Source organism: Canis aureus, chromosome 16, assembly GCF_053574225.1.
Source record: "Canis aureus isolate CA01 chromosome 16, VMU_Caureus_v.1.0, whole genome shotgun sequence".
Lineage (NCBI taxonomy): Eukaryota > Metazoa > Chordata > Mammalia > Carnivora > Canidae > Canis > Canis aureus.
In genome coordinates this window covers 36993839-37016774 of record NC_135626.1, presented here as the reverse complement: position 1 = coordinate 37016774, position 22936 = coordinate 36993839, and the positions used below count along the sequence as shown (strand labels likewise).

Sequence of the window (22936 nt, the reverse complement as noted above, 5' to 3'; positions counted from 1 at the left end):
GGCCGGAGCAGTAATCCGCATGCGCTGAGCCCGCCGGCCCCGGCGCCCGACCTGGCGTCCAGTCTCCTAGCAACGACGCTCTGCCCGTTGAGCTCGGCTCTTTCCTCTCCATCCGCACCCGCCACTCTCTCTACCCACAATCCGCCAGGTTTGCAAACCCCTTCGCACCCCTCAAAACACTCTAGAGCTCCCGCCTCGATTTACTTTTGTCTTCTACCCCACCTCATTAATTGGCTCTGAATTAGCCACCTCCCCTCGTCCCTCGAGTCTCCGAGCTTCTCTCGCCTGCTACCATCCTGAGTTCCGCCATCCCCGAGGTGGTTCAAGTTGGTTGGCTTCCCTTAGTTCTCTTCCTGTGCCAGGCCAGTAGCCTTTAGATCATGCCCGGAGGTGAGTAGGGGACTGGGTGACGGGTAGAACAGTTGGATAACGGTAGGGTCAGGCTTCCAAGAATAAGGAAATGGAACAATCGGACCAATCTGTTCACAGCTAAGCTTGCCCAGAGTCCAGAGGAAGGGAGCGTGTGCATTACCGAAGCCCTTATCACTAAGAGGAACTTGGCCTTCCCTGAGGATGAGGATCTGTCGGAGAAGATGTGAGTGCCCGGGGGGTAAGAAAGGGGTGCTGGACGATTGAAACAGGATGACCAGTCCCCTGAGCTGTACTGGTTGTCAACTCATCTTCGTCCCTCTCTTTACTTACTCCACGCATCCAATCAGTGGTAATATCCAATTGATTCTGCCTCCTTAAACATTATTCTTTTTACCGTGCCCACTCAACTGCCTTAAATGAAGCCCTTAAGCCATCACCTTTCAACAAACTTTTAATTAGTCTCCCTGCCCTCAGTGGAGACTCACCATACTGTTGCCAAAGCAATCCTTTTAAATGACAAATCTGATTGGGCACTCCCTGATAGAGCCTTCCTTGCCTCTCTAGTACTTCCAGAATAAAATCCAAATGCCTTAGCATGAGTCGACGCCTGCTCCCTTTTCATCCTTATTTCCTTCTGCTTGAAATGCTTCTCCTCTTCCCCTTCTCCCCTTCCTGGCTAACTCCTACTTATAGGTCATCTCCTCCAGGAAGCATTGCCTGTTCCCCTATTCAGGACTCACTGCACAGTCCATGTACTCCCTTAGTGCCTTGTATTTGTGTCTGTCATCCACTTGTTGTAAATGTTTGGCCTGATATATTAATAATGAATGCCTTACTGATGAGTAAGATTGAACCATATGGCTATACCATAGTGTTGATGAATATTTGGATTGTTTCTAGTTTTACACTGTTGGAAGTAAAGCTACTAGGGACATTATTAGAAAAGTCTAATGCTTTGTATGAACATGTGCTTTTATTTTTCTTGGTTTTATATCTAAGCAATAATATGAATATATCATTTGTGTATTATTTGCAATGGTATTACTGAATTTTGAATCACTTGTATGCTATGGTACAGTATTTTTATCAGATATGTTATTTGCAAATATATTGACTCACTCTTTAAAAAAATAAAATTAGGGCAGCCCGGGTGGCTCAGCAGTTTAGTGCCGCCTTCGGCCCAGGGCGTGATCCTGGAGACCTGGGATCGAGTCCCGCATGGGGCTCCCTGTGTGGAGCCTGCTTCTCCCTCTGCCTGTGTCTCTGCCTCTGTGTGTGTGTGTGTGTGTGTGTGTGTGTGTGTGTGTGTCATGAATAAATAAAATCTTTTAAAAAATAAAAATAAAAAATAAAATTATGGGTGCCTGGGTGGCTCAGTTAGTTGAGCGTCTGTCTTTGGCACAGGGCACAACTCCAGGGTCCTGGGATTGAACCCTGCATCGGGATCCCTGTTCAGTGGGGAGCCTGCTTCTTCCTTTCCCTCTGCCTCTTCCCTCTGCTCGTCCTTTCTCTCTCTCTCTCTCTCTCAAATAAATAAATAAAAACATAAATGAATGAATGAATTTATGTATGTTTTGCCTGCTTCCCTAACACTGATGGGCAGGGACACTCATTTGTCTCTAGTGGGCACTTATTAAATGTTGTGGAATTAATGAATGAGTGAATGGAACAAGTGCTTTTCCTTCCATGGGCCACTCAAAGGGAAATGAGGAAGGATCCTCCTGCAGAGATTGTCTTATCTTCCCTGGCCCCTGCTTCCACCATCTGCGCTGGCCCAACGAAGGCTTTCCTTGCCTCTGAGTCTCTCCAGGAACCCATAAGCTGCTTATCACCCATTTCCCTGAAGGGCCCTACTCCTCTCACCCTCTGATCCATCTCAGTGCTACTGACCAAGATCCAGGTCTCCAGGTCAACCCAGTTCATGAGCTGGACACTGCCACATGAACCAAGAAATTGTTCCTGACATACCATCAAAGCCACTTAGCTTGAAACACCTCCCCCCACCCCATCTTCCCTGCAGAGATGCCACAGAAGTGGCGCTGTGTTAAAACATCTGCTGGCCATTCTTCCAGGTTTCACACTCTTGCTGAACTGCAGACTGTCCGCCTGGACCGGGAGGGGATTACCACTATTGGGAACCTCGAGGGCCTGCAGAAACTTCACAGCCTTTATCTGCAAGCGGTAACTTCTTGCCTCCTGCCCTTTCCCCCCTTAGTCTGTTTAATTCTGAAAGCAACCAATCAGGTCATCTTGCCCATTCCCAGGCGTTCAGGTAGGCAGACATTCATTGAAACTTTTCCCAGATAGGGCACCCAGCTGGCTCATCTGTGGAGCATGTGACTCTTGATCTTGGGTTTGTAAATTCAAGCTCCATGTTGGGTGTAGAGATTACTTAAAAATAAAGTCTTAAAGAAAAAAAGAAAGAAAGTAACTGTTCCCAGATGAATCAGGAATTCTCTTGAATTGAAAAACCTATCTTCCCGAAAGAGATTCTGAGAATGCTCTTGAATCACTGTCAGACACTTCTCTTGGTCTCGAAGTTCTTTTTGGTGTCTACCCTAAATCTCTTGCATTATATAGCTCGAGCCCATTTCCTGTTTTGAAGAAGTGGAAGAGGGAACCAGAAGATTCCTCTGCATCCTTCATAATCTTGAAGATTGTTTGGTGGTGCTGGTTGACTGGCTGATTTTCAGTCTCCTCCACATTGAATATACCCAGCTCCTTTAACTTTTCCCCACAGAAACTTCACAAATCAAAATAATATATATTCATTACTCCCTGTGTGTGCATAAGCCACCACCAAGGCCTTTTGTATTTCCCCATGGCCCCTTGGCTTCTTTCTTGATTTCTAGGTCCTTCTTCAGCTGTGGGGTGAGCACGGTATACTTAAATGAAGTTTAGCTAACCCCAAGTTTATACCCTTTATCATCCACGAGAAAAAGTAGATCATCCCCAGGTGGTGAGAACCGGTTCAGGGAGCAGGATGGTCATTCCCAAAGTGCCAGCTCTCCAGCTGCGCAAGTAGACATGGTCTACTCGGTTTCCCTAACTCTTTTGCTTTCTGCAGAATAAGATCCAGCGAATTGAGAACCTGGCCTGTATCCCCTCTTTGCGGTATGTGGTGTCAGGGCTCAGGCCTGGGGTAGGGGGTAGGGAGGGAAACCTGGTAATGCCCCCAGAGAACTGGTTCAGACCTCTCCTAACCTAATGTCTTGTCCGCTGAGGATGCAGCAAGCCTCACTCTGCTTCCCTCACCTGGGAGGCTATGTGTCCCCACTTGTCATCAGGCTGCTTAACCAGGGTTGCCGGGTACCTGGTGCCCTCCTCCCTTCCTCTGGTAGTTCTGTGATTCAGCTCTGTCTCTGTGCCCCTCCCTCCCCCTGCAGCTTCCTGTCTCTGGCAGGAAACCAAATCAAGCAGGTGGAAAACCTCCGTGACCTCCCACATCTCCAGTTTCTGGACCTTTCTGAGAACCTGATAGAAACACTGAAGCTGGGTAAGAATGCCCTGGCCCTGGCTCACGGGATAAGCCTCCCCCCCCTCTCTGCCACCATATCCCTATGCTTGCATTGGCAGCACAGCCTCTGGGAGTCTGGAGAGACTGTACAAAGAGGCAGTGGCTTTGGGCCAGAAGGTGGATATGGTACTTTCCTCCCCCTCTCTGGTGCATACAGATGAGTTCCCCCAGAGCCTTCTCATCCTCAACCTGACTGGAAACAGCTGCACCAACCAGGATGGGTACAGGTGAGGAGGACCTAAGGGTGAGAAGAAAAGGGGTGATGGCTGAGCTCCCCCTCTTAACTCCACATGGGTCCCTCTCGGCCTGCACACCTGGGATCACCATCCACGGCACCTCCTCCTCCACCACCCCAGCTCACATCACCCCCAGGGGTCCACATGAAGCCAACACTTAGCTCTCTGGGGCTGACTGCACCCCTATCTCCCAGCTCATGAACACCGCCCCTCCCAATGTGGTTGCTGTGGCTTGTGTCTGCACATCCTCCCAGGCTCCTCACTCATGGGTGCTCTCCTGGGTGGCCTCTGCTCTTTCCACACTGCAGGGAGCTGGTGACAGAAGCCCTGCCATTGCTCCTGGACCTGGACAAGCAGCCTGTGGTAGAGCGCTGGACCTTGGATGAGGAAGATGAAGCCTCAGGCGATGAGGATGAGGAGTTCCCAGAGCTGAGCAGCCCATTCTGCACAGAGCGAGGTGGCCCTGCTTTCCCAGACTTGCACCCTCCCTAGAACTCAGCTCTGGCCTGTGTGCCACTGGGGAAGCTAAGATGGCTGTGGCAGCTAGGGAGGCAGCCCCAAGCCCAGATCAGCATCTGGGCCAGAAAAGGACAGTGCAGCCAGGACAAGCTGGCATGCGAGTGACTTGTCCTTCCCCACCTCCAGCCCTCAGCCCCCAACCCCGAACCCCTCCCCATGAGGGACAGCAGAGGGTTAGTTTGCCCAGGGGACCAGAGACCTCCCTTCCAGGGGCCTTCCTGCCAAGCCTGGGCCTCCATTACTATCCGCTGCCTTGGTCCCTCACAGGCTTCCTCAAGGAGCTAGAGCAGGAGATGAGCAGACACAAGGAGCGCAGGCAGCAGGCAGCCCTGACCGAGCACCTTCTGAGGATGGAGACAAAGCCCGCCCTCACTGACCTCCCCCAGCTGCCTGGGGAGCCCATGGCAAGGGACAGCAGTCCTTCTGTCACTCCCAGGCAAAGGAAGGAGACATCCCCCAAGCCCACTTCCTTGTCACAAGCTACCTCTGCCACCAGGAAACTCTGCCCGCTGGTTTCCAGCCAGCAAAGCATCACTCAGGCAAAGAAGGGGACCAGAGCAGCCCTAGTCCCTAAGGCCTCTCTGGCTGGGGCCCCTGGCACAAACAAAACTGTGACCAAGAGAATCAAGAAATGAAGTACATACAGCCTAGCCTTATCAGCAGTACCAGGGGAACAAGGGATGGGGAAGAACAGGGCATGAAGTGGGGCCTCCCCTCCTTCTCTGACCCCTCACCTGTGGCAGAAACCTATCTCAGTAAAATGTTTCCAGGCCCCAAATATGTCTTTTATGTCATTGGAAGCATCTCAAGGGAAGCAAGCAGTCAAGGCAGGGGGAGTCACAGAAATACAGGACCTGATTCTAAAGAACAAGTTTCTGACCTTTTGGGAACGACCTCAAGAATTGGCGCACCTCGGGTCCCCACCTGGCTTCCTGGGTACTGAGTGGGCATCACCTTGTGGAAGATGCCATCTTACAGAGGCCACATCTCACTGCCACTCTTAGGGAGCCCTTCCAAGGTTCAAGCCAGGGACCAAAAACCCGTGGTTCTAATTCTCCCTAAAGAGTAGCCCCATATTATGCCAGGTATGAACTCTTGTGCACACCCACTCACACACCTGGGGAGGCCACCTCTCCTCAAGGGCTCCTTCCACAACTTTCTCCATCTGTTCCCGATCACCCAAGTGAGAAGACTGTGCTGCCCAGCAAGACAACCAGAGGCCTTGTGGTCAGCTCAGGGCTGCCCTTCGCCCTCATTTGACTCTCCCACCGCCGCTACACCTGGGATCAAGTCCACTGACCAGGAAAATAACGTACTTTATTTGGGCAAAGGCCGAGCTGGCTGCCCAGAACGAGGCTGAGGGGAGTGAAAGGCTTGTGCTGATCCTACTACCCTACCCCAGGGGTCCTGTGCACACCCTAGCCCAGGAGGAGCCGTGGTGCTCAGGCATATACGTGGCTCTCCCTCTCCACAAAGGCCTGGAAGAGGGCACCCAGCTTCTCTGCAGGTGGAGCCCACTCCCCGGACAGCAGCCCCCGTGCAGCCTCCAGGCCTTCTTGCTCCAGATCCCGCTGCTTCTGCCGGAGCTGCTGCCCCTGATCCTGCCCAGGAAAGGTGGACATGAGTCCCCGGGACAGGCTTCCCTCCAGATAGAGGGAAGATACCTGCCTCCCCCCACAAGCGGGAGAAAGGACAGGGTACCAGACATTCTCCTGGGCAGCTAGCTCTGAAGGCAGACTCCTCTCCCCAGCTCTAGAGTCTCTCCCCAACTGCCAGGTCCCCTCATATTTCCAGAGTCCCAATTGGGGGTGCGAGAAGTGCATCATGCCCCCAGAGTAGCCCGTTCCCTGGGGGTTACCTGGTCACTCTCCATCAGCCCCAAGGCCACCTGGTGTCCACGGTAGAGGGTGTGCCGGCGATCCACTTGAGTCTGGAATCGGGGCTGGGTCCGAACAGGGTCCTGTGCTCCAAAAGTGGGGGACAGCACCTGGGGGACTTGGGCCGCCCCCGCCCCAAAGATGAACGGTTTGAACACTGACCTGATGGGACAGAGATGGAACGAGCAGAGGCTGTCACATCCCCGCAGGTCCCCTGCCTGGCCCTCTGCCTTCCCCAGCCTCATTTGTGTTACCGGGATGGGTCCGGTGTAGCAGTGAGGAAGTGGACGCAGGGCTGTGTGGGATCCTGGGGCAGGATGGACACCATGCTGGCCGTGGTGCGAAAGCCTCCAGAGTCCATGCAGATGCCACTCTCCTTGTTCCTGAGGATGCTCATCATCACCTCCGCCGTGAGGCCCCCTGCGAAGGAGCACAGGCTGAGGGGCCGCCGCGGCAGAAGGGGGGACCCTGGCCTTGGGCCAGAGCCGTGGGGGAGGAGAGAAGGCAGCCCCGCTGCGGCCCTCCCTGCCACCTCCCCTCACTGACCTTGCTCCTGCCGCAGCAGCTCCCGCCCGGCCTGGAAGCGGGCTTTGGCCGCCTCCATGCGCACAGGCTGCCGGGTCAGGGAGAAGACCTGAGCGAAGTCAAAAGGGTGCTGCCCACCCCACCAGCCCTGGGCCAGGGCATGGGTCCGCAGCTCCGGGTGTTCGGCCGAGATGTCGGTGCCGATGCTCAGCTGGTTGGAGATGTTGCGGGCCCCCTCTGTGGAGGAGGTGGGGGGGTGGCTCATTGATCACTAAGCACCTATGCTGTGCCAGGTGCCCAAATCATGGTGGGGAAGAGATCAGCCCTGCCCTCACGGGGAGGCAGACAGAAAAAAGGATCACAGAAATAAATGTGAGTTCACAGCTGTGATGAGTGCAATGAGGAGGCACCTGCTTGCCTAGAAGGGGGAAACCTGACTGCCAGGGAGTCCAGGAAGGCACCCCAGAGGAAGCGGCACAAGAGGCTAGAGCACAAGAGGACCTAAGCAAGTGAAGGGAGGGGGGAGAAAAGTCCCCCCAGTGGACTCATCTCCTACCTCCTTGGGTGTGCCTCCTATCCAAGAGGCTTGCACCTGGATCCACCCTGCCCTGCATCCATCCCACCTGCTCCCAAGGCTGACAAAAAGGGACACCTCAAGGAGGCAAGCCCCAGGGCCAGGCTCTCACCCTGGATCCTCTGTGCAGCCCACAGCCTGCCTGCTGTCTCCAGCACCCATGCCTCAGTCCGATCAGTCAGCAGGAAAGTGTTGTGGTAGCAGAACGGCGTGGGGTCCTCCCGGCAGCTGCCCCCTTGCCCATAGCTCTCCAGCAAGCCCGTGATCACACGCAAGGCCTCCAGGGCAGAGCTGCTCCGTTCTAAAGCCAGCCTGGTATGAAGAGAGGTGCAGGGAACAGAAGGGCAATAAGGTGTCAGCAGCTGGAGACAGAAGTTCCAGTGGACAGAAGGAGCCCGGAGAGGCCCAAGTCACATAAACAATCTGCTAACAGTAATTGTATTAAGCACAGTTAGGCCAGTGGTTTTCAAGCTCTGCTCTGAGGGTCCCATGAAGAGGCCTGAAACAGTCTCAGAGAAGAAGTTCACTGAGTCCCCCAGCCTCTCTTCAACCAGAGCTGCTCTGCCTTTATTGGTTTTTTAAAATGGGACTCCATATGAAATTTCATTTGGGGGGTGGTGGTGGAGGGAAAGCACTTCTATTGAAAAAAGAAATTTGAAACCACTGCCCTGTTTTGGGACCAGGAGAGGCACAGAAGTGGCCACATTTGGGAGCTCTTTACCGGACTGGAGGTGGGACCAGGAGAAGGGAGAAGCAAGGGCAGCCTCTCTGGTGATGGCAATGGGGACAAAAAGCTGGAGGCCCTTGGGAACCTGGCTTGGAGGAGGGGAGGATGGCCTGAGTCAGTACTCAGCTCTCAGACTCCAGATGAGGGAGGGCAGGGTCCCCACCTGAGCAGATCCATGCCCAGCAGCGCTTCCCCCTCTCCAACCGGCTCCTTGGTCCACACTGCCTCATTGCCAATACAGACACCATGTTCATTGGCGCCCATCTCCGCCCCCCACAGCCAAGAAGGGCGGCTCAGGATGACAGCGTGAGTCTTTGGCACCTGCTCCACCTCAATGTAGGTGCACTGCAGGTAAGGAAGGAGAAAGGGAGAGTCCACTCAGAAAGGGTTTTATTCTTCCCACTTTACAGAGGAGGAGGTTCAACAATAGGCTAAGTCCAGCTCGGGAGACTAGAAAGTCATGCTCTTTCCACCACCTGTGGCAGTTTTCTGGGTGTGAGCAGCAGAGGAGCAAGGTCTTAGCAGAATGTCTGGATCTGCTACACCTCTGCCACTCCCATAAGGCCTAACCCACCTGGAGGCGGCTCCCAGGGGCGTGCGTGCTTGCTGGTACAAACACCACCTCCTGCACCTCGTCCCGGGGCCGGTCAGAGTTCTTGGCAAAGATCACCGCTGGGATGGCCGAGGCCGGGGGTACAGACACAAAACAATCGCAGGAACACGGGCTGTCCGGGGCACACGAAGCCATCTGGGGAGATGGTAGAGATGAGCTTGTCCCTCTGGTGCTACCTCTCCACCACCCTGGCCAGGGCTCAGCCCCTGGGAGCCCCTCTCCCACCACGTGTAAACAGACACGTGTGGGGTTCCGGACGCTCAGCACCGCACACACACTGCATGTACGGTGTGCGCGGCAGAGGCACGGCTCACTCGTGCGCACGCTCCCAGGGCCCTGCCCCACCCAGAGCCCGGCGCCCCGAGGTAGTGGCGGGACCCCCTCCCTCGTACCCCGCCTCCCCAGGAGTCCCACGCCCCTCTTCTGCCCACCCTTTCTCGCTTCCCCAATACGGCGGCGTGCCCCTCACCCTCCCTCCCTGCAAGATCCCCAGATCAGTCCCGAGCGCCACCGCCTCCGCTTCAGGTCATTGGGCGGAGGCTCGCAGGTGACCTGGAAGGCTTTGGCCCGGGGGGCGGAACCGGAACCAGCGGCCGCAGTTCCCCGGCTTTCCACCAGGGCGCGCGCCGGCACCGCTTCTTGGAGCCGAGCGGCCTCGGAACCCGCGCTAGGCCGCCGGCCCTTCGCGGCGCCCCTTCAGGCTGGACGGAGCCTGCGATGAAGGGGGGCGGGGGGGGGCTTCCAATGGGGCCACTGTGGGGAGCGGAGGCTGGGGTGGAAAGGAGCCCACGTGAAAAGAGAGGAAAGAGGGATCCCTGGGTGGCTCGGCGGTTAAGCGCCTGCCTTCAGCCCAGGGCCTGATCCTGGAGACTCGGGATCGAGTCCCACGTTGGGCTTTACATGTAGTTGCCTTTACATGTAGTGAAACTGTAACAGCAAAGAAGTCTTAGCCAAGGGTGCACATGTTAGTGTGTGAGTGGACTCTGATCCCAAATGTTCTGCCTTCTGGGTCATTTTCCTCTATAAACTATCTCCATAACCAGCATTTAAGCAAATGCATTTCACCTTTTTGCTCTGTGGAACCCTCCAGGAATGGGGACGGGAGAGATACTGCAGATTATCTACTTCTCCCACACATCCATCCTGCCAACCCATCAGGGCTGCTGCTTGGAGGGGGGGGGCGGTGTGCACAGCATCCCAGCATGGGGTCACTCCTGGGATGAGAATGAGAGCCAAGGCTTTCCCAGGAGGCAGATTGTGGGCAGATGTACCAGATAAGGCTGTTGGGGGATCTGAAATCTGAGATGTTTCCTAATTGCCTATAGGTATCCAAGGCTGATTCTGAAGAGGAAACTGTCCCTGAGGAGGGAGCTGCCTCTGGGCTTTACTTTCAAAAGGGGGACTGCCCCTAACAGAGAAGAATTGACTTAGAAGCTGGGCTGGAGGCACAAAGAGCATCACCTGGAACTCAGAACATAGGCATCTCATCTTGCTTCTGCTATGGATCTACAGGGTCTCTTTGGGCAGGTCATTTTACTCTTTGAGGGCCTCAGTTTCCCCAATGGCAAAATGACAGCATTGAGCTAGATCTGTGGTTCTCAATCACGGGTGGGGAGTGGAGGGGAGGGATGAGTTTTCGACAACAACCCCCACTGCACAACATCATACTTTCATACTCTGCTACTCAGTGTCCATGACCTGCCAGCATCAGCATCACCTGGAAGCTTGTTCAAAATGCAGAATCTTAGGGCACCTGGGTGGCTCAATAGTTAAGCATCTGACTCTGGATTTCAGCTCTGGTCATGATGTCAGTGTCCTGAGATTGAGCCCCCAGTGGGCCCCCGCACTTAGCAGGGAATCTGCTTCTCTCTCCCTCAGCCCACACCCCCACCCCTCTCTCTCTCTCAAATAAAAAAATCTTTTAAAAAAAGATGCAGAATCTTGGGCCGCACCTCAGACCTACTGAATCAGAAGTTGCATGTTAACACCCCCAGTGTAAAGTTTGAGAAGCACTGTTCTAATGCGCCACCAAGGACATAACTTGGTGGGGTGTTGGAGAGTTAGTGGGGATGTCTTGAGAAACTCCATGGGTGACTCTAAGATGCCCTCTACCAGGTGAAAACAGCTAGACTGGTTCCTGAGATGTTTTTCAAACCCATACTGCTAAGATGCTGAGCTGTCGAGGTCACCAGAATTTTTCTTTTAAGATTTTATTTAAATAAATAAAGAGACACACAGAGAGAGGCAGAGACAGAGGCAGAGGGAGAAGCAGGCTCCCTGCAGGCAGCCCGATGTGGGACTGGATCCCAGAACCCCGGTATCATGACCTGAGCCAAAGGCAGACACTCAACCACTGAGCCACCCAGGTGCCCGAGCTCACCAGAATTAATGGAAAGTGAAGATTGGTTCAGGTGTGCTGTTGGGGAGGTGTCATGTGGTTGCTGTTGGAGGTCATTCCAGAAGCAAATGTCAAGGCTGCGCGCTGACAGACGTGAGCTCCCAAAGCAGCCTGCAGCCAACCTGGCCTCCCTCCTGCACTTCCCTAGCTGCCCGCTGTGGGGCACGAACGGGCAGCAGGAGAAGCATGTGTCTGTGGGCCACAGCGCAGCCCCAGGCGGCAGTTCCCAGGCTGCCTGCTCCTTGGGCACTTTCTCATTCCTGATTTCACTCACCCATCCTAGTGAGCCTATACTCCCACCTCCCAAGAGAAGAGGTGGCCACTCAGAGAGGTTGCCCAAAGGGTCAGCCACGTGGCCTGAGTTCCCTAATTCCTTCCTGGTCCCTCTAGGATCGTCCCACTGGGGGTGCCAGATCTGAGGGGTCAGTGGTGGCCTTGGGTTCCCTGAGGGGGGGGGGGGGAGGCCAGCCAAGCAGCATTACTGCCAATGTGAGCCAGCGAGCAAACATCAGAGCCCCACCAAAGGCCCCCGCTAAGAATGCAGGTCAGCAGGAGGAGCTGCAAGGGGAGGAGGGGTGGCCCCAGCCCTGCCCAGACAGGCCCAGCCGGCCCCACAGCTGCCCTCTTGTCCCTGGGGGCAGCGATGGGCTAAAGGAAGAAAGGGCTCATCAGGTTCCTGGGGGTCTAACTCCCCCAGAAGTAGGAAGACAAAAGAGGCGCCCCACGGAGTGGGGCGGGCACTAGGTCACCGGAGTATATGCCTGCCCCTCCTCCTCTCAGGTTTCTAACTCTGGGAGCAAAAGAAAGCAAATAACTACTCCCCATAAAATCAGTCTGCGTCTATCTGTAAGCCCTGAATCATTGATACTCCCCATCCCCAAATGGCCTTAACTTTTGTGACCCCAGATTCTCCCAAGCATGTGATGGGATGAGCCAATTGGGTACCAGATTTGGCTCCAGGAAATTGGGTTAGGGGTGGAGTGGGGGAAACAGGAATCCCACTAGTGAAGATAAGAATTGTGGTCAAAATGTAGGCTGGGACGGTGAAAGGACGCAATACTCGACCTGCCCCTTTCTAGCCAAATGGCTCCTCTGTCGACCTTCCTAGCTTCACCCTCTGGTCTCCTGAGGTCTTTTATTCATTTCACCCGAATTAGGCCCCAGCCGCATAGCAGGCATTGGGCAGCCCAGGAAAGTGCGTACACATGGGCGTTTCTGCACATCCCTGGCCACCCGGTGGGTCCAGTGCGGGTGCATTCGTTTGTGAGCACTGTTTGTGTAACTGTGGCAGGCCCTCTAGCTGGGAGTTGCAGGAGGATCCTTCCCTCATACTTTCCAGCTGGGCGGGAGCCCATCAGATATCTTGGCTGCCTTTCATCGCCTTGTCCCTGATAGGGATCATCCTGGGTGAAGAAATCACTGCCAGTCACCCCCGCCTCACTCACAGCCAGAGGGACCCATCACACCCCCACGGGGGTGGGGTGACTGAGTAGGGAGGTTGGCTCTCTCCCGGAGAGGCAGGGAACCCGCGTTCTTGACAGGGGAGGGGAAAGAGGGGGCTTATGTGTGGAGGAGGAAGGAAATATCTAGAACCTTCTCATCCCCAGGGAGGGACTGTCAGCCCAGTGATCAACCCTGAGGGAGCTCCTCCCTCCCCCGGGCACCAGCCACCTCCCGGTAAGGATCTGTCCCTTCAATCAGCTCCGCTTTGCCCCAAACAAAGGGAGGAGAGGCTGCAGCAGAGCTGCGGGATCAAAGGGAAGTGTCCACCCCACCCTGCAGCCCGGCCTGGTCCTCACCACTGAGGGACACTGAGTCAAAAAGGAAACCAGAGCTGAAGACAAATGAAGCAATGATGTGGTTGATGACTTTATTATGGCATAAAAAACAGGCTGTTTCTTCCTCCTCCTCACCCCCCAAAGTGGGTTCACAGCAGTTAAAGGAAAAAATCCTACATTTCTCCTCTAGGGGGCTGCCTAGAAGGGGGCAGACAGCCAAGCAACCTAGATCTATAAAGGGGGGGAGCAGAAGAAAACCCATCCAAAGCCCTCACCCGCATCCTGAGAGCTCAAGTCCTCCACAGGGGCAACACCAGTACCCCCCCAGCCCCAACACCCATTCTGGAGTTCCCTTTAGAATGGTCACTGGGGAGGGCTGTCCTGGTGGCACAGGGAGGGGGTGGCTGGTTTCGATGGGTGGAGAAAGGCATCCTACACCCATAGTGTCCTCCCTCTCCCCCCCCCCCCCACCTGGCCCGGCAACCTGCAGGCACTGCCAACTCTCTCCTGTCCCCAACCCTCTCAGCAAGGAAAGGGACCTCTGGTTGGGGTAGCAAGAGGTAGGGTAAAGAGGGAGCAAAAAGAAAGAACATAATTTCTTAAACTACCCCAGGCCCATGAGTCTCTCAGGGAGAGTCACCCTGTCCCTTTTAAGAAGGGCTCCCTTCTACACAAATGCATATTCCTACCCAGACCCCAAACCTACTTCCCTTTTAGCTCCCAGTCCTGGGACTGGGCTCCAGCATCCCCAAGGGAGAAAGAGACACTGTGGGCCTAAGTCCTAGGACCTTGGACAGGTGAACAAGGTGGGGTCTCTCCAGCTGGAGACCCCAGGCTCAGTAGAGAAACACACATACACACACACATACACACATACAGGTACAAACAACATGCACACACACATGCCCTAATATTAAATAAAATACCTTTTGCTTATAACTTAAAAATCAATACACAACTAATCCTCACATAGGGCTCTGGGTGGAGAAAGAGGGGCAAGGGATCAGGGGAGGTCAGAGACAATCTTACAGCCTCTACCTCTAGCCTGGAAAAGGCTACCAGTTCCAGATCCTTACCCCTATCTGCTTCCTTCCCTTTGCCTGGCCCCACCCCTGCTAGGCTTTCCCCAGCCCCCACTCCAAGATCACAACCAGGATGTATTTCTAGCATCTAAAGGAGGGGACAGGGATAGCTTTCTGGACATCACCTCAGAAGGCAGACCCCTTCCAGTGGGAGAACACCTCCTTCATATGAAAGGGGAGTCCCCCTGGCCGGAATTGAGATGGAGAGAAAGGAGCCCCCTAACACACACCCTACAGGAGGGGCAAGGCTTGCAGGGCAATAGAGAAAGGAGAAGGTAGAGAAAAGGAAGGGTGAGCCTTAGCTTCTCAGTGAACAGAAGATGGCTGGGCAGGGGCAGAGTCCTCCACTCTGAGTGGGGACCACTGGATGTCCCTCCACTGGGACACCCCACCTACTTCCCAGACAACCAAGGTAACCCTTTTCCTTCTGTCCCTACGGGAACGGCAAATGATTGAGGGGACCCAGGACGAGGAACTACATCAATGCTAGAGTGGGGGCTGGGGTTTCTGGTTGCCTTGAAAACCTAGATCAAGTAGCAGGTGGGGAGTGGGAACTATACTGAACTTTATTTTTCAAAAAAAAAAAAAAAAACAAAAAACCATGAGTTATTAAGGACTGAATCCGAGTTAGAGAGGTAAGGGGTTAGTTCCTTCCATTAGTTAGTTCCCACCAAATCTATTTCTCTCATTTTAGAAGGGGCCTTTTTGTGCTCCTCCCCCCAGTCTAGCTCTCTCCACCCCACCGCTCTGGCTGGGAAGCTGTCTGCGGTTCTGGCCTCTTCCCCTTCTTCCTTCATGGCTCCATCAGAGTGGGTTTGGAAGGGTTAATCAGGAGGCACATCAAAGGAGTTATTTCTACAGCAACAACCCTCCCAACCAGATAGAGACCCCTCCCGAAGGGGGACCCCTGTCTCCCCCACTCCACCTTGGCTTTCCCTGGGGAAACCATGGGGATAGAAGCACTATAAGGGGGGATGAAAGGGACCTGGGCCGCAGGGCGGGTCCAGAGGCGCTTTTATGTCCCGGTTCCCAGGCGCTGAGGACGTGTCCAGGCAGCTACCCCCAGCGCCCGCGGCGGCCCCACTCCTCTCTGCTCCGGGGACGCGCCGTCTCTCCCAGCAGGTCCCCTCCGCCCTCCACTCCAGCCGCGGCAGGGGGACCCCACCCCAATCCCCCAGCAGAGGCACAGGAGTGAAGTAGTGAGGAAGGGGAGGACAGAGAGGCTTTTGCTCCGCTCCTCCCAGCCCAGCCAGTCAAACACGTCTGGTCCAGCCCCAGAGACTAAAAGAACCCCTAGCGCCCCGTCTCCCTGACCCCGCACCCCTTCTTCTCCCCCTCAATAAATAACCACCTCCTCCCCGTACACAAGGCGCCCCCCACGGGCATCGATCAGCCCAGGGGGACATCTCCTCTCGCGCCGCCAAGGGAGACCAGCGTGGGGGGAGCGGTACCGGAGGGGCTCAGTTGGAGGGAGCCGCGCTGCCCTCCGCCTCCCGCTTGCCTTTGCCCCCGGGGGGTTCCACCGCTCCGCCGGCCTTGCCCTCGCCTGGGGCCGCCCCTGCCGCCTCCTCTTTGGCGCCCTCGTGGGTTTTCATGTGCTTGGCCAGGTGGTCGCTGCGCATGAAGACGCGGCTGCAGACCGCACAGGGGAACTTCTTGGTGCCCGTGTGGGTCTGGAGGTGGCGCTGCAGCTCGTCGGAGCGCGTGAAGCGCTTGCCGCAGAAGAGCCAGTTGCACACGAAGGGACGGTCGCCGCTGTGCCAGCGCAGGTGCGCCTTCAGGTGCGACGTCTTGGCGTAGGCCTTCCCGCAGCCCGGGATGTGGCAGTTGTGCAAATGCTTCTTCTTGCCCCCGTCGGGCCCGCACGGAGCCCCCAGTCGCTCCGCCTCCAGGCAGTTGGGGCAGCGGCACACGGTCTGGCCCGAGCTGCGCGGCACTGACCGCCGGGAGCCTTTGGGCCGGGCGGCTCCGTCCAGACTGGAATCCAGGCCCTGGGACTCCGGCGCGGCCGCTTCCAAGGCCTTGGCCCCGTCGGGAGGCCCCAGGAGGTGCTGCCCTCCGGCGGCCGGGAGGAGGTGGTGCGGGTGTGGGTGGGGCGGCGGCGCGCAGAGCTGGTGGTCTCCGACATAGCCCCCCAAGCCGGCCTGAAGCGCCCCGGGGTGGCCGGGTGAGGTCAGCGCGCCCTGAGTGTGGGGGAGGTCCATCCAGCTGGTGCTCGGATGCAGGTCCCACCACGAGCCATCCTCGGCGCCGGGGTGAGTTGGCCGGAACCACGATTCGTAATGGTGTGACATGTCCGGCTGCAGGAGCTTGGAAAAGGGTCCCGGGGCCAAGGGACTGTCGCTTTCCAGGTCCTCGCAGGTCACCCGAGAGGAGGCCCCCGGCAGCTCATAGCCCTGCGAGAAGTCCACCTCAGGGCCCAGCGGGAGGCTCTGCAGCTCTCCAGGCTGCAGCGGGGAGGGGTAGTCCCCGGCCTCCGGGCTCGTGTGGCCCTGGTATGTTTGGAGAGGCTGCAGGTCGAGGCGCGGTGGGGAGGCGTGAGGCGCGTCCGTGTGCTGGCTGCCCAGAGAGCCGCAGACAGCGGTTAGCATTGCCGGGATCCTGGGTGGGGTAGGGAGCAGGGATGGTCAGGAGCACCTCAAGTGGAACCTAAGGGAGGCAAAGAAGAGGTGAAGTGAGCAAAGTCGCCAACTCACTTCTAGTCCTAACTCAGATACCCTCCCTGCACAGTGCTCCTCTCCCGCTGGGCTGGGCTGGCAGCTGGCCGGCAAGCGAAAAAGAGGAAGGCACCTCTGAGTGGGGACTAAAGACTCGTAAACAGAATTTGAGAGTCATAGGAAGGGTTGAGGGTATGAGGTTCTCAGCCAAGGATGGGGGGGTGAGTCTACCTTCATCTAGCTGATCCCTCCTGTGGGGACTCCACAAATCCTGAGAGTTGGGCTGGTCCCAGGCTGGTAGGTCAGATACACCTACAGTACAGCACTCAAACTATCCCCACCCCAGGTGCCCAGGCTGGCGCAAAGGGCGGTGGCATTTACCCCCTGCAGATGGGCTGCCACCCCACTGGACGACGGAGACTCCAGATGAGGAGAGGGTGGTGGTCTGTTTCTGAAACTCAAAGCTTGAGGTGACCTGACTTTCCAAAGCCCAAAGCAGGTTCTGAGATATTAGAGAAAGAGACCTCATTCCATTCCCCTCAGCTCTCTGCCTGACTGGGTTGCCATGGCCCTAGCAAATCCCCTTCCACACTGGCCCCCACCCCTTTCCCTCAGGCAAGGACTTCACCCCGCCACCCCACCCCCCCTCGGGTATAGCCACAGTGCCCATTCCCAGGGGACATCTCCCTACCAGAGAAAGTTAAGCCTCCTCTGCTGTCCTGACCCACACTGGCGCCAGCCAGCTCTGTCTGGCTGCTACCCATCCCTTCCTTCAATTGAGGGGAGACCCAGATGTGAAGCTGGGAGGGGTCAGCTTTCCCAGGGAAGGGGGTCAGCCAGAGAAGAGCTTACTAACAAGCTCAGGAAGGTAAAACTGTCACCCCGGTAAAGGATGTCAAAGTAGGGACAGCAAGGGGGAACTAGAAAAACCAGAATCACAGAAATTAAGAATTACCCCAAGAGATTATATAAGGGGGTGCATTCTAGGCATGGATCATTTTTAGGAGTTCTGCAGATGGTTCCCAGATGCTGCAAAGTGTTGAGAACCACTCTTCAAGCCAACCCTCTTATTTAAAAAAAAAAAAAAAAGAGGAAACTGAGGCAGTATTTGGAGAGGTGACTGGAACAGACATTCATTTACTTGTTCAATCAACAAATATGTACTCTGTGAACCAGATCTCTGGACTCCCGGTCTGTTACCCTTTCCCTAAATTGTGGGGAGCCTAAAGACGTCCACCTCATTCTTAACCACGTATCTGTGATTTGAAGGTCCTCTTTCTCTCACCACCTCTCTCTAAGGCCTGGGAGCCCTGGTGCTTCAGGTGTGAGTCCTTCAGGTGTGCGCCTGGCCTTCTCTGATGGTGGGGGAGGAGGTGCAGTGGCTTAGGGCCGGGACGTCTTTCCAAAGCACCGCTGCGCTGACCCTACCACCTTTGGCCTCTGCGACCAAAGAAGTGGCCCTGGTAGTTTGGGAGAGGGGGGGAGAGGGGGACTGGGGCGCCTACTCAGGCTCCGGCTGCTTTACCACAAGAAAGGAACTGGGTGAAGCAGCAGGAATGGAGCCTCGGGCCCAGGCGCGGCAGCCCAGGAGGGGCCGGGCGGGAGCCGTGAGGCCTAGGACCCTAATAGCTTTTGGCGTCTGGGAACTGCCCCAGGGACTGGCGTGGGGGGTAACGACCCAGGCTCCAGAGTGGCCTCTCCCGACGCAGAGCCAGGGAGCCCAGTCTCGGGATGCCAGGTTTCGGGAAGGGAGACAGCAGGGCGCGCACTCTCGGCTTCCCGCGCCCCGACGCAGGAAGCCGGGTAGAGACACCCTTCCTCCCCCTTCCGCCGTCTCCCTCTCCCGATCACCGGCGCTCAGGTGGCCAGGGCTTCCGTGCTCCCAGTCCCCAGGGGCCCAGGCCTCCGGTTGTCCCAGTCGCTCCAGTTTCTCCGGTCCCCCGTCTCGCCCTTCCGCCCAGTTGTCGTTCGGCCGGGGCCCTAAGCTCCTCGGATTCTCTAGGACCACCTCCCCCGAGGCCAGCGGGGGCTGCGGCGAGTTCGGGGCGCTGCTTTTCGAGAGGATCCCCGGGGCGCGCGCCCCTCGCCGCCCCGACCCTGGCTCCTACCTCGAGGCTGTGCTCGGGCTCCGGGCTCGGCAGGCTGGCGCGCTACCGACGGTTGCTCATGGGCCCTGCGCGCCGGCGGGCTCTCCAGCGGCGAGGGGCCGGAGCCGAGGACAAGCGGGGGCCGCGACCAGCCCCGGCGGCGGGCGGCGGGCGGCGGGCGGCGGAGGAGCGGCGGGCCGGCGGGAGGGCGGCGGGCGGGCGGGAGCCTGGGAGCGAGCGAGCGAGCGAGGCCAGCTCCGCCCGTGACTCACCCGCGCTCTCTGCCTTCATCCTCTGCCCTGCGCTCCTTTTTCCCCCGAGTCCGCGGCCCCGCCCACCTCACCTGCCGCCGCCTTTAACCCTTGCGGGCTCGGCCGGACCCGAGGCCGGGGCGGCCGGGCCGGCGGAGAGGGGGCGGGCTCGCATGCCGGGTCGCCTCCCGCCCCTCCCTCGCTCCTCCCCGGCCCCTCGGCTCCCCGGGCGGGGGTCCTGGGCGGAGCGATTCCCAGGCTCCGAGACCCGCCCCTCGCGCGCAGAACTGCCCCGGAGCCGGCGGGGGCTGGCGGGGGACGCGGGACTCAGACCCCCGGGGCCCGGAGAAGGGGGCGGGGTCCCGGGGTGATTAGGGGCGTCCCTCAGGGCGCCGCTTGCTGCCTCGGCGCTGGACCCACCCTCCCGGGCGGGCAGCGCTGCCCAGGTCCTGAGAGCAAAAGGAAACCGGACTGAGCGCCAAGGATGTGTCGGGTGCACCCCAGGCCTAGGCCGTGAGAACCTCCCCCCGCCGCTTCGCTCCAGCACCACACCCCTCCCCCGGCCTTTCGTCCCGGCTTTCTGCCTCTCCCTCTCCGGTCACTCGCCCTTTTGGGTGGCCTCCTCTTCTCTGCCCGCTCCCCTGCTCTCCCACTTGCCCTTGTCTGCCTACCCCTATTCGTCTCCCAGGCCCCCCCACATCCCTCACTCCCCATGTCCCCTTGGGCAACAACCCCAGCGCCCCCTAAGTCCACCTCTCAAATAGGCGACCCCTGCGTCCCGGAGCCGCGCGGTCTGCGTCCGCCCTGCCACCCCTTAAGCGCCCCCCCGACCCCCCCCCCCCCGCTCCCTTCTCTGAAAGTTGGGGCTAGGCGCCTGCCTGAATGACCCTGGGTAGGGACTCTTCTGGAAAGAATTGATCCACCCCTTGCACAATTCTCACCTGAATCTCTAAAGCGAAGTTTTTTAAGATTCCGGGATTCCTTTGAGGAAAACAAATACACGCACACACAATGCAATATCCTGGCAAAATTTCGGGGCGTTCAGGGCGCCCACCGAAAAAATTCTCTCAAGGTCTCAGTTGGTCGAGATTATCGAGCGCCAGTGACTAGGAGAGTCCCTCCCTCCTCCTCGCCCGACTGGCCTGTGCGCCCGGGTAGCCGAGGCTCCCCTTCCGATCGGCGCCTCCTCCACCCGCCGCGCTGACCTCCCGAAGGGACTCCTTTCTTGCAGGGGAATTCTGATCGATTTCCGTATTTTTTTTTCTTTGCGCCGTTTGACTTTACTTGTGCGCTTTGCCATCGGCTTTTTAAATTTCGTTTTTTGTCTTTGCAGTCTATTACGCACAGCAGGACCAGAATTTAGGATGATTCAATCTCACCTCTACAGCCTCGATTCCACTATTGCTTGATCCGGCTCGAATTTCCGTTGGGGACCTACTCGAAGTGCACTATAAACGACTAAACTGAATCCACGAACCACCTGAAAATCAGCCTTTGCATGTGTGGTTTTCCCCCTAAACCCGCAGTCTTATATCCATCTGGGGTCAATGTCTGATTGTTCTGTTCATCTCCCTCTTTCCTAAAACAATCTAGGCAACCTGAGCTCAAATTGGGAGACTTTCCTGGAGCATAAAAGAATTGATGTACCTAAAATACTTAGCCCCTGGGTCCCCTGGTAAGCTTAAAAAAGCAACGGAAAGATGCTGTTATAATTATTAAATAAGTGGGTTCCCAACAAATATTTGTTGGATTAAGGTAATAGTCACAAGATCTTTGGACGAGAAGTTGGTAGACCTAAATTCTAGCCCCAGCCCTGGACTTGCTAAGCTGACCTGGTGGGTCAGGTTGCTTGGAGCCTCAGTTTCTTCCTGGGTTAAAATGCAGTTAGAGCAGTTGCCCTGCAGGATAAAAAAGACAGGTGCTTGGGAAGCCTGGAGGCAATCCAGGGATGTCAGGGATTGTACTTTATGATCAGTCGAGAATTTCCTTCTTCTGGACCCTCAGACCCCTGTGATGTAGATTCCCAAGAACTGCTCTGGATTTTTCTGGCCCCTGCTACATCCACAGCTTTCTAGCAACATGGTTTTCTCTCTGCTCACTGGGTTCACTCACAGCCATGTCCAGAATGGAGCCTGTAACTTGGACTCCCGTGTTAAGTGTGATTTAACCCATAGGCTAATTAATTCTCTGCCTCCTTCCTCCTCCCTGCCGCCCACTGGCCTTCTATCTCTGAAGCTACTGCTCTTTGTTTTTAATTTTTTTTTTTTTTTTTTTGAGAGAGAGAGAGAGAAAGGGAAAAAAGGGAGAGTGAGAGAGCACAAGCAGGGGGAAGGGCAGAGGGAGAGGAAGAAGCAAACTCCTCAGTGAGCAGGGAGCCCAAGGGGGGGGGGGGGCGCGGCTCAGGTTGAGGCCCCTCCTGGGATAGTGACCTGAGCCAAAAGCAGACACTTAATGGACTGAGCCACCAAGACACCCCAAAGCTATTGCTCTTAAGGTGCTAACACTTGTGCAGTGATAAGTCCCCCCACCTCCCATTTTTTTCTAGGCACCAGATTATTTTATCTTCCTGGCTCCTTCCGTCCTTCCCTGGAAAACAACAGGGAAAGGAATCTAACCCCTGGATGGTAGACTTCCCACCCCACTTTCACCCCAGGAGCGAAGACCCTCCAATCTGCCTGTGGCTCATACTAGAGTTGTCTCAGAAAACCCAGCCATCTGGCTTTCCTGACCTGCTTAGCTTTCTGCCTCTGATTTAAGGTACTGTCTTCCAGCGCCACCCCTACCCTTGTATTCTTCTGATTCCAGTCCCTTCCATTTCCCACTTGCCAGATGTTTTCCTATTAAACAGTGCCCATGGTCTGATATTGACACAACTGCCAACATCACCGCTGCCCAGTATTCTTATGTCTTCTCAAAACTGAATAATGCTGCCCGACCACGTCTCGCACACAAACTATTTACCCAGGACTTGGGCCATTCCTGGTCTTTCTCCTTATTCCCCAAAAGGGGTAAATAGATTTCGCCATAAGTGTCCAATCCTACCACCCCTCTTCTCACACCTCATTTATACTCAGCTATCATTTTGTACCCAGAGCAGCCTCATTAGTCTCCATGGTCATCATGACCACCATTTATTTATTGAGCATCTACTTGTTCCTGTTGCTTTACACAAATACCTCTAATTCTCATGGGCATGCAGAAAAGTTGTTATTATTCCCATCATACAGATGAAGAGTTCTGCCAAGGATCAAAGAAGTTCAATGACCTGCCCATGATTTCTGAGCTATTGAATGAGACAGAGAAGGAAACTGAGTCCAGATCTGTCAGGCTCCAAAGCCCTGTTCTGCCTGCTATTCCATCTGGCCTCACTAGAGCAACAACATTGGACCCAGGAGTCCGGCTCCCTTAGATGCTGAAGGTGAAGGGGATACCATTCTCAAACTGATCCCCAGACCAAAGCCATCCAGGATCTTGACTTTAATAGGACAAACTGGTCCCATCTTGGATTGCTGGGATAAGTCATATTCTATCCGTGGTTCCTTCTAAATGTTAGTTGTCCTTCTGTGGAGGCTGCACTATGAACATATCAAAACTGGTCTGCCCATAAAAATTGTCTAGTATAAGTCTTCACTTTACTGGTAGGGAAACTGAACCCCAGAACAGGGAGGCAAGTATCTCAAGGTCATACAGAAAGTTAGAAGCAGAGTAAGGACCCGAACCCCA

General features: G+C 56.1%; 3 protein-coding genes and 1 long non-coding RNA gene across 6 annotated transcripts; 2 read left to right on the top strand and 2 right to left on the bottom strand.

The window, feature by feature from the left end:
• Nucleotides 1–12: 12 nt before the first annotated feature.
• LRRC46 (leucine rich repeat containing 46) lies at nucleotides 13–5422 on the top strand. The gene is made up of 8 exons (XM_077852969.1): nucleotides 13–390; nucleotides 490–595; nucleotides 2445–2553; nucleotides 3440–3486; nucleotides 3759–3868; nucleotides 4047–4116; nucleotides 4434–4582; nucleotides 4912–5422. The coding sequence occupies exons 1-8, from the start codon at nucleotides 381–383 to the stop codon at nucleotides 5277–5279; spliced, it is 969 nt and encodes a 322-aa protein (XP_077709095.1). The 5' UTR covers nucleotides 13–380; the 3' UTR covers nucleotides 5280–5422.
• A 518-nt stretch (nucleotides 5423–5940) lies between these two features.
• On the bottom strand, nucleotides 5941–9551 carry SCRN2 (secernin 2). 2 transcript variants are annotated; one of them, XM_077852967.1, is made up of 8 exons: nucleotides 9430–9551; nucleotides 8922–9095; nucleotides 8511–8692; nucleotides 7733–7932; nucleotides 7068–7283; nucleotides 6776–6941; nucleotides 6503–6683; nucleotides 5941–6245 (listed from the first exon to the last, which is right to left on the bottom strand). In XM_077852967.1, the coding sequence occupies exons 2-8, from the start codon at nucleotides 9093–9095 to the stop codon at nucleotides 6087–6089; spliced, it is 1278 nt and encodes a 425-aa protein (XP_077709093.1). In that variant the 5' UTR covers nucleotides 9430–9551; the 3' UTR covers nucleotides 5941–6086. The 2 variants fall into 2 exon arrangements, with proteins under 2 accessions (XP_077709093.1, XP_077709094.1); XM_077852968.1 differs by having other exon boundaries at nucleotides 9392–9532.
• A 3663-nt stretch (nucleotides 9552–13214) lies between these two features.
• On the bottom strand, nucleotides 13215–21191 carry SP6 (Sp6 transcription factor). Of its 2 annotated transcripts, none has more exons than XM_077852963.1 (2): nucleotides 20155–21191; nucleotides 13215–16867 (listed from the first exon to the last, which is right to left on the bottom strand). In XM_077852963.1, exon 2 carries the CDS (start codon nucleotides 16807–16809, stop codon nucleotides 15679–15681), a length of 1131 nt encoding a protein of 376 aa, XP_077709089.1. In that variant the 5' UTR covers nucleotides 16810–16867; nucleotides 20155–21191; the 3' UTR covers nucleotides 13215–15678. The 2 variants fall into 2 exon arrangements, with proteins under 2 accessions (XP_077709089.1, XP_077709088.1); XM_077852962.1 differs by lacking the exon at nucleotides 20155–21191 and adding an exon at nucleotides 18984–19131.
• On the top strand, nucleotides 19195–20685 carry LOC144286474 (uncharacterized). The gene is made up of 2 exons (XR_013354529.1): nucleotides 19195–19726; nucleotides 20547–20685. It is a non-coding gene; the product is annotated as an uncharacterized LOC144286474 (long non-coding RNA).
• Nucleotides 21192–22936: the final 1745 nt, after the last annotated feature.

Coding starts and splice junctions, on each gene's coding strand:
- SP6 (XM_077852963.1), bottom strand. CDS start 16,809: ATGCTAACCGCTGTCTGCGGCTCTCTGGGCAGCCAGCACACGGACGCG.
- LRRC46 (XM_077852969.1), top strand. Junction 2,554..3,439: donor ACAGCCTTTATCTGCAAGCG/GTAACTTCTTGC, acceptor TGCTTTCTGCAG/AATAAGATCCAGCGAATTGA. Junction 4,583..4,911: donor CCCATTCTGCACAGAGCGAG/GTGGCCCTGCTT, acceptor GGTCCCTCACAG/GCTTCCTCAAGGAGCTAGAG.
- SCRN2 (XM_077852967.1), bottom strand. CDS start 9,095: ATGGCTTCGTGTGCCCCGGACAGCCCGTGTTCCTGCGATTGTTTTGTG. Junction 6,684..6,775: donor GCTACACCGGACCCATCCCG/GTAACACAAATG, acceptor CTGTCCCATCAG/GTCAGTGTTCAAACCGTTCA. Junction 6,246..6,502: donor GGCTGATGGAGAGTGACCAG/GTAACCCCCAGG, acceptor TTTCCTGGGCAG/GATCAGGGGCAGCAGCTCCG.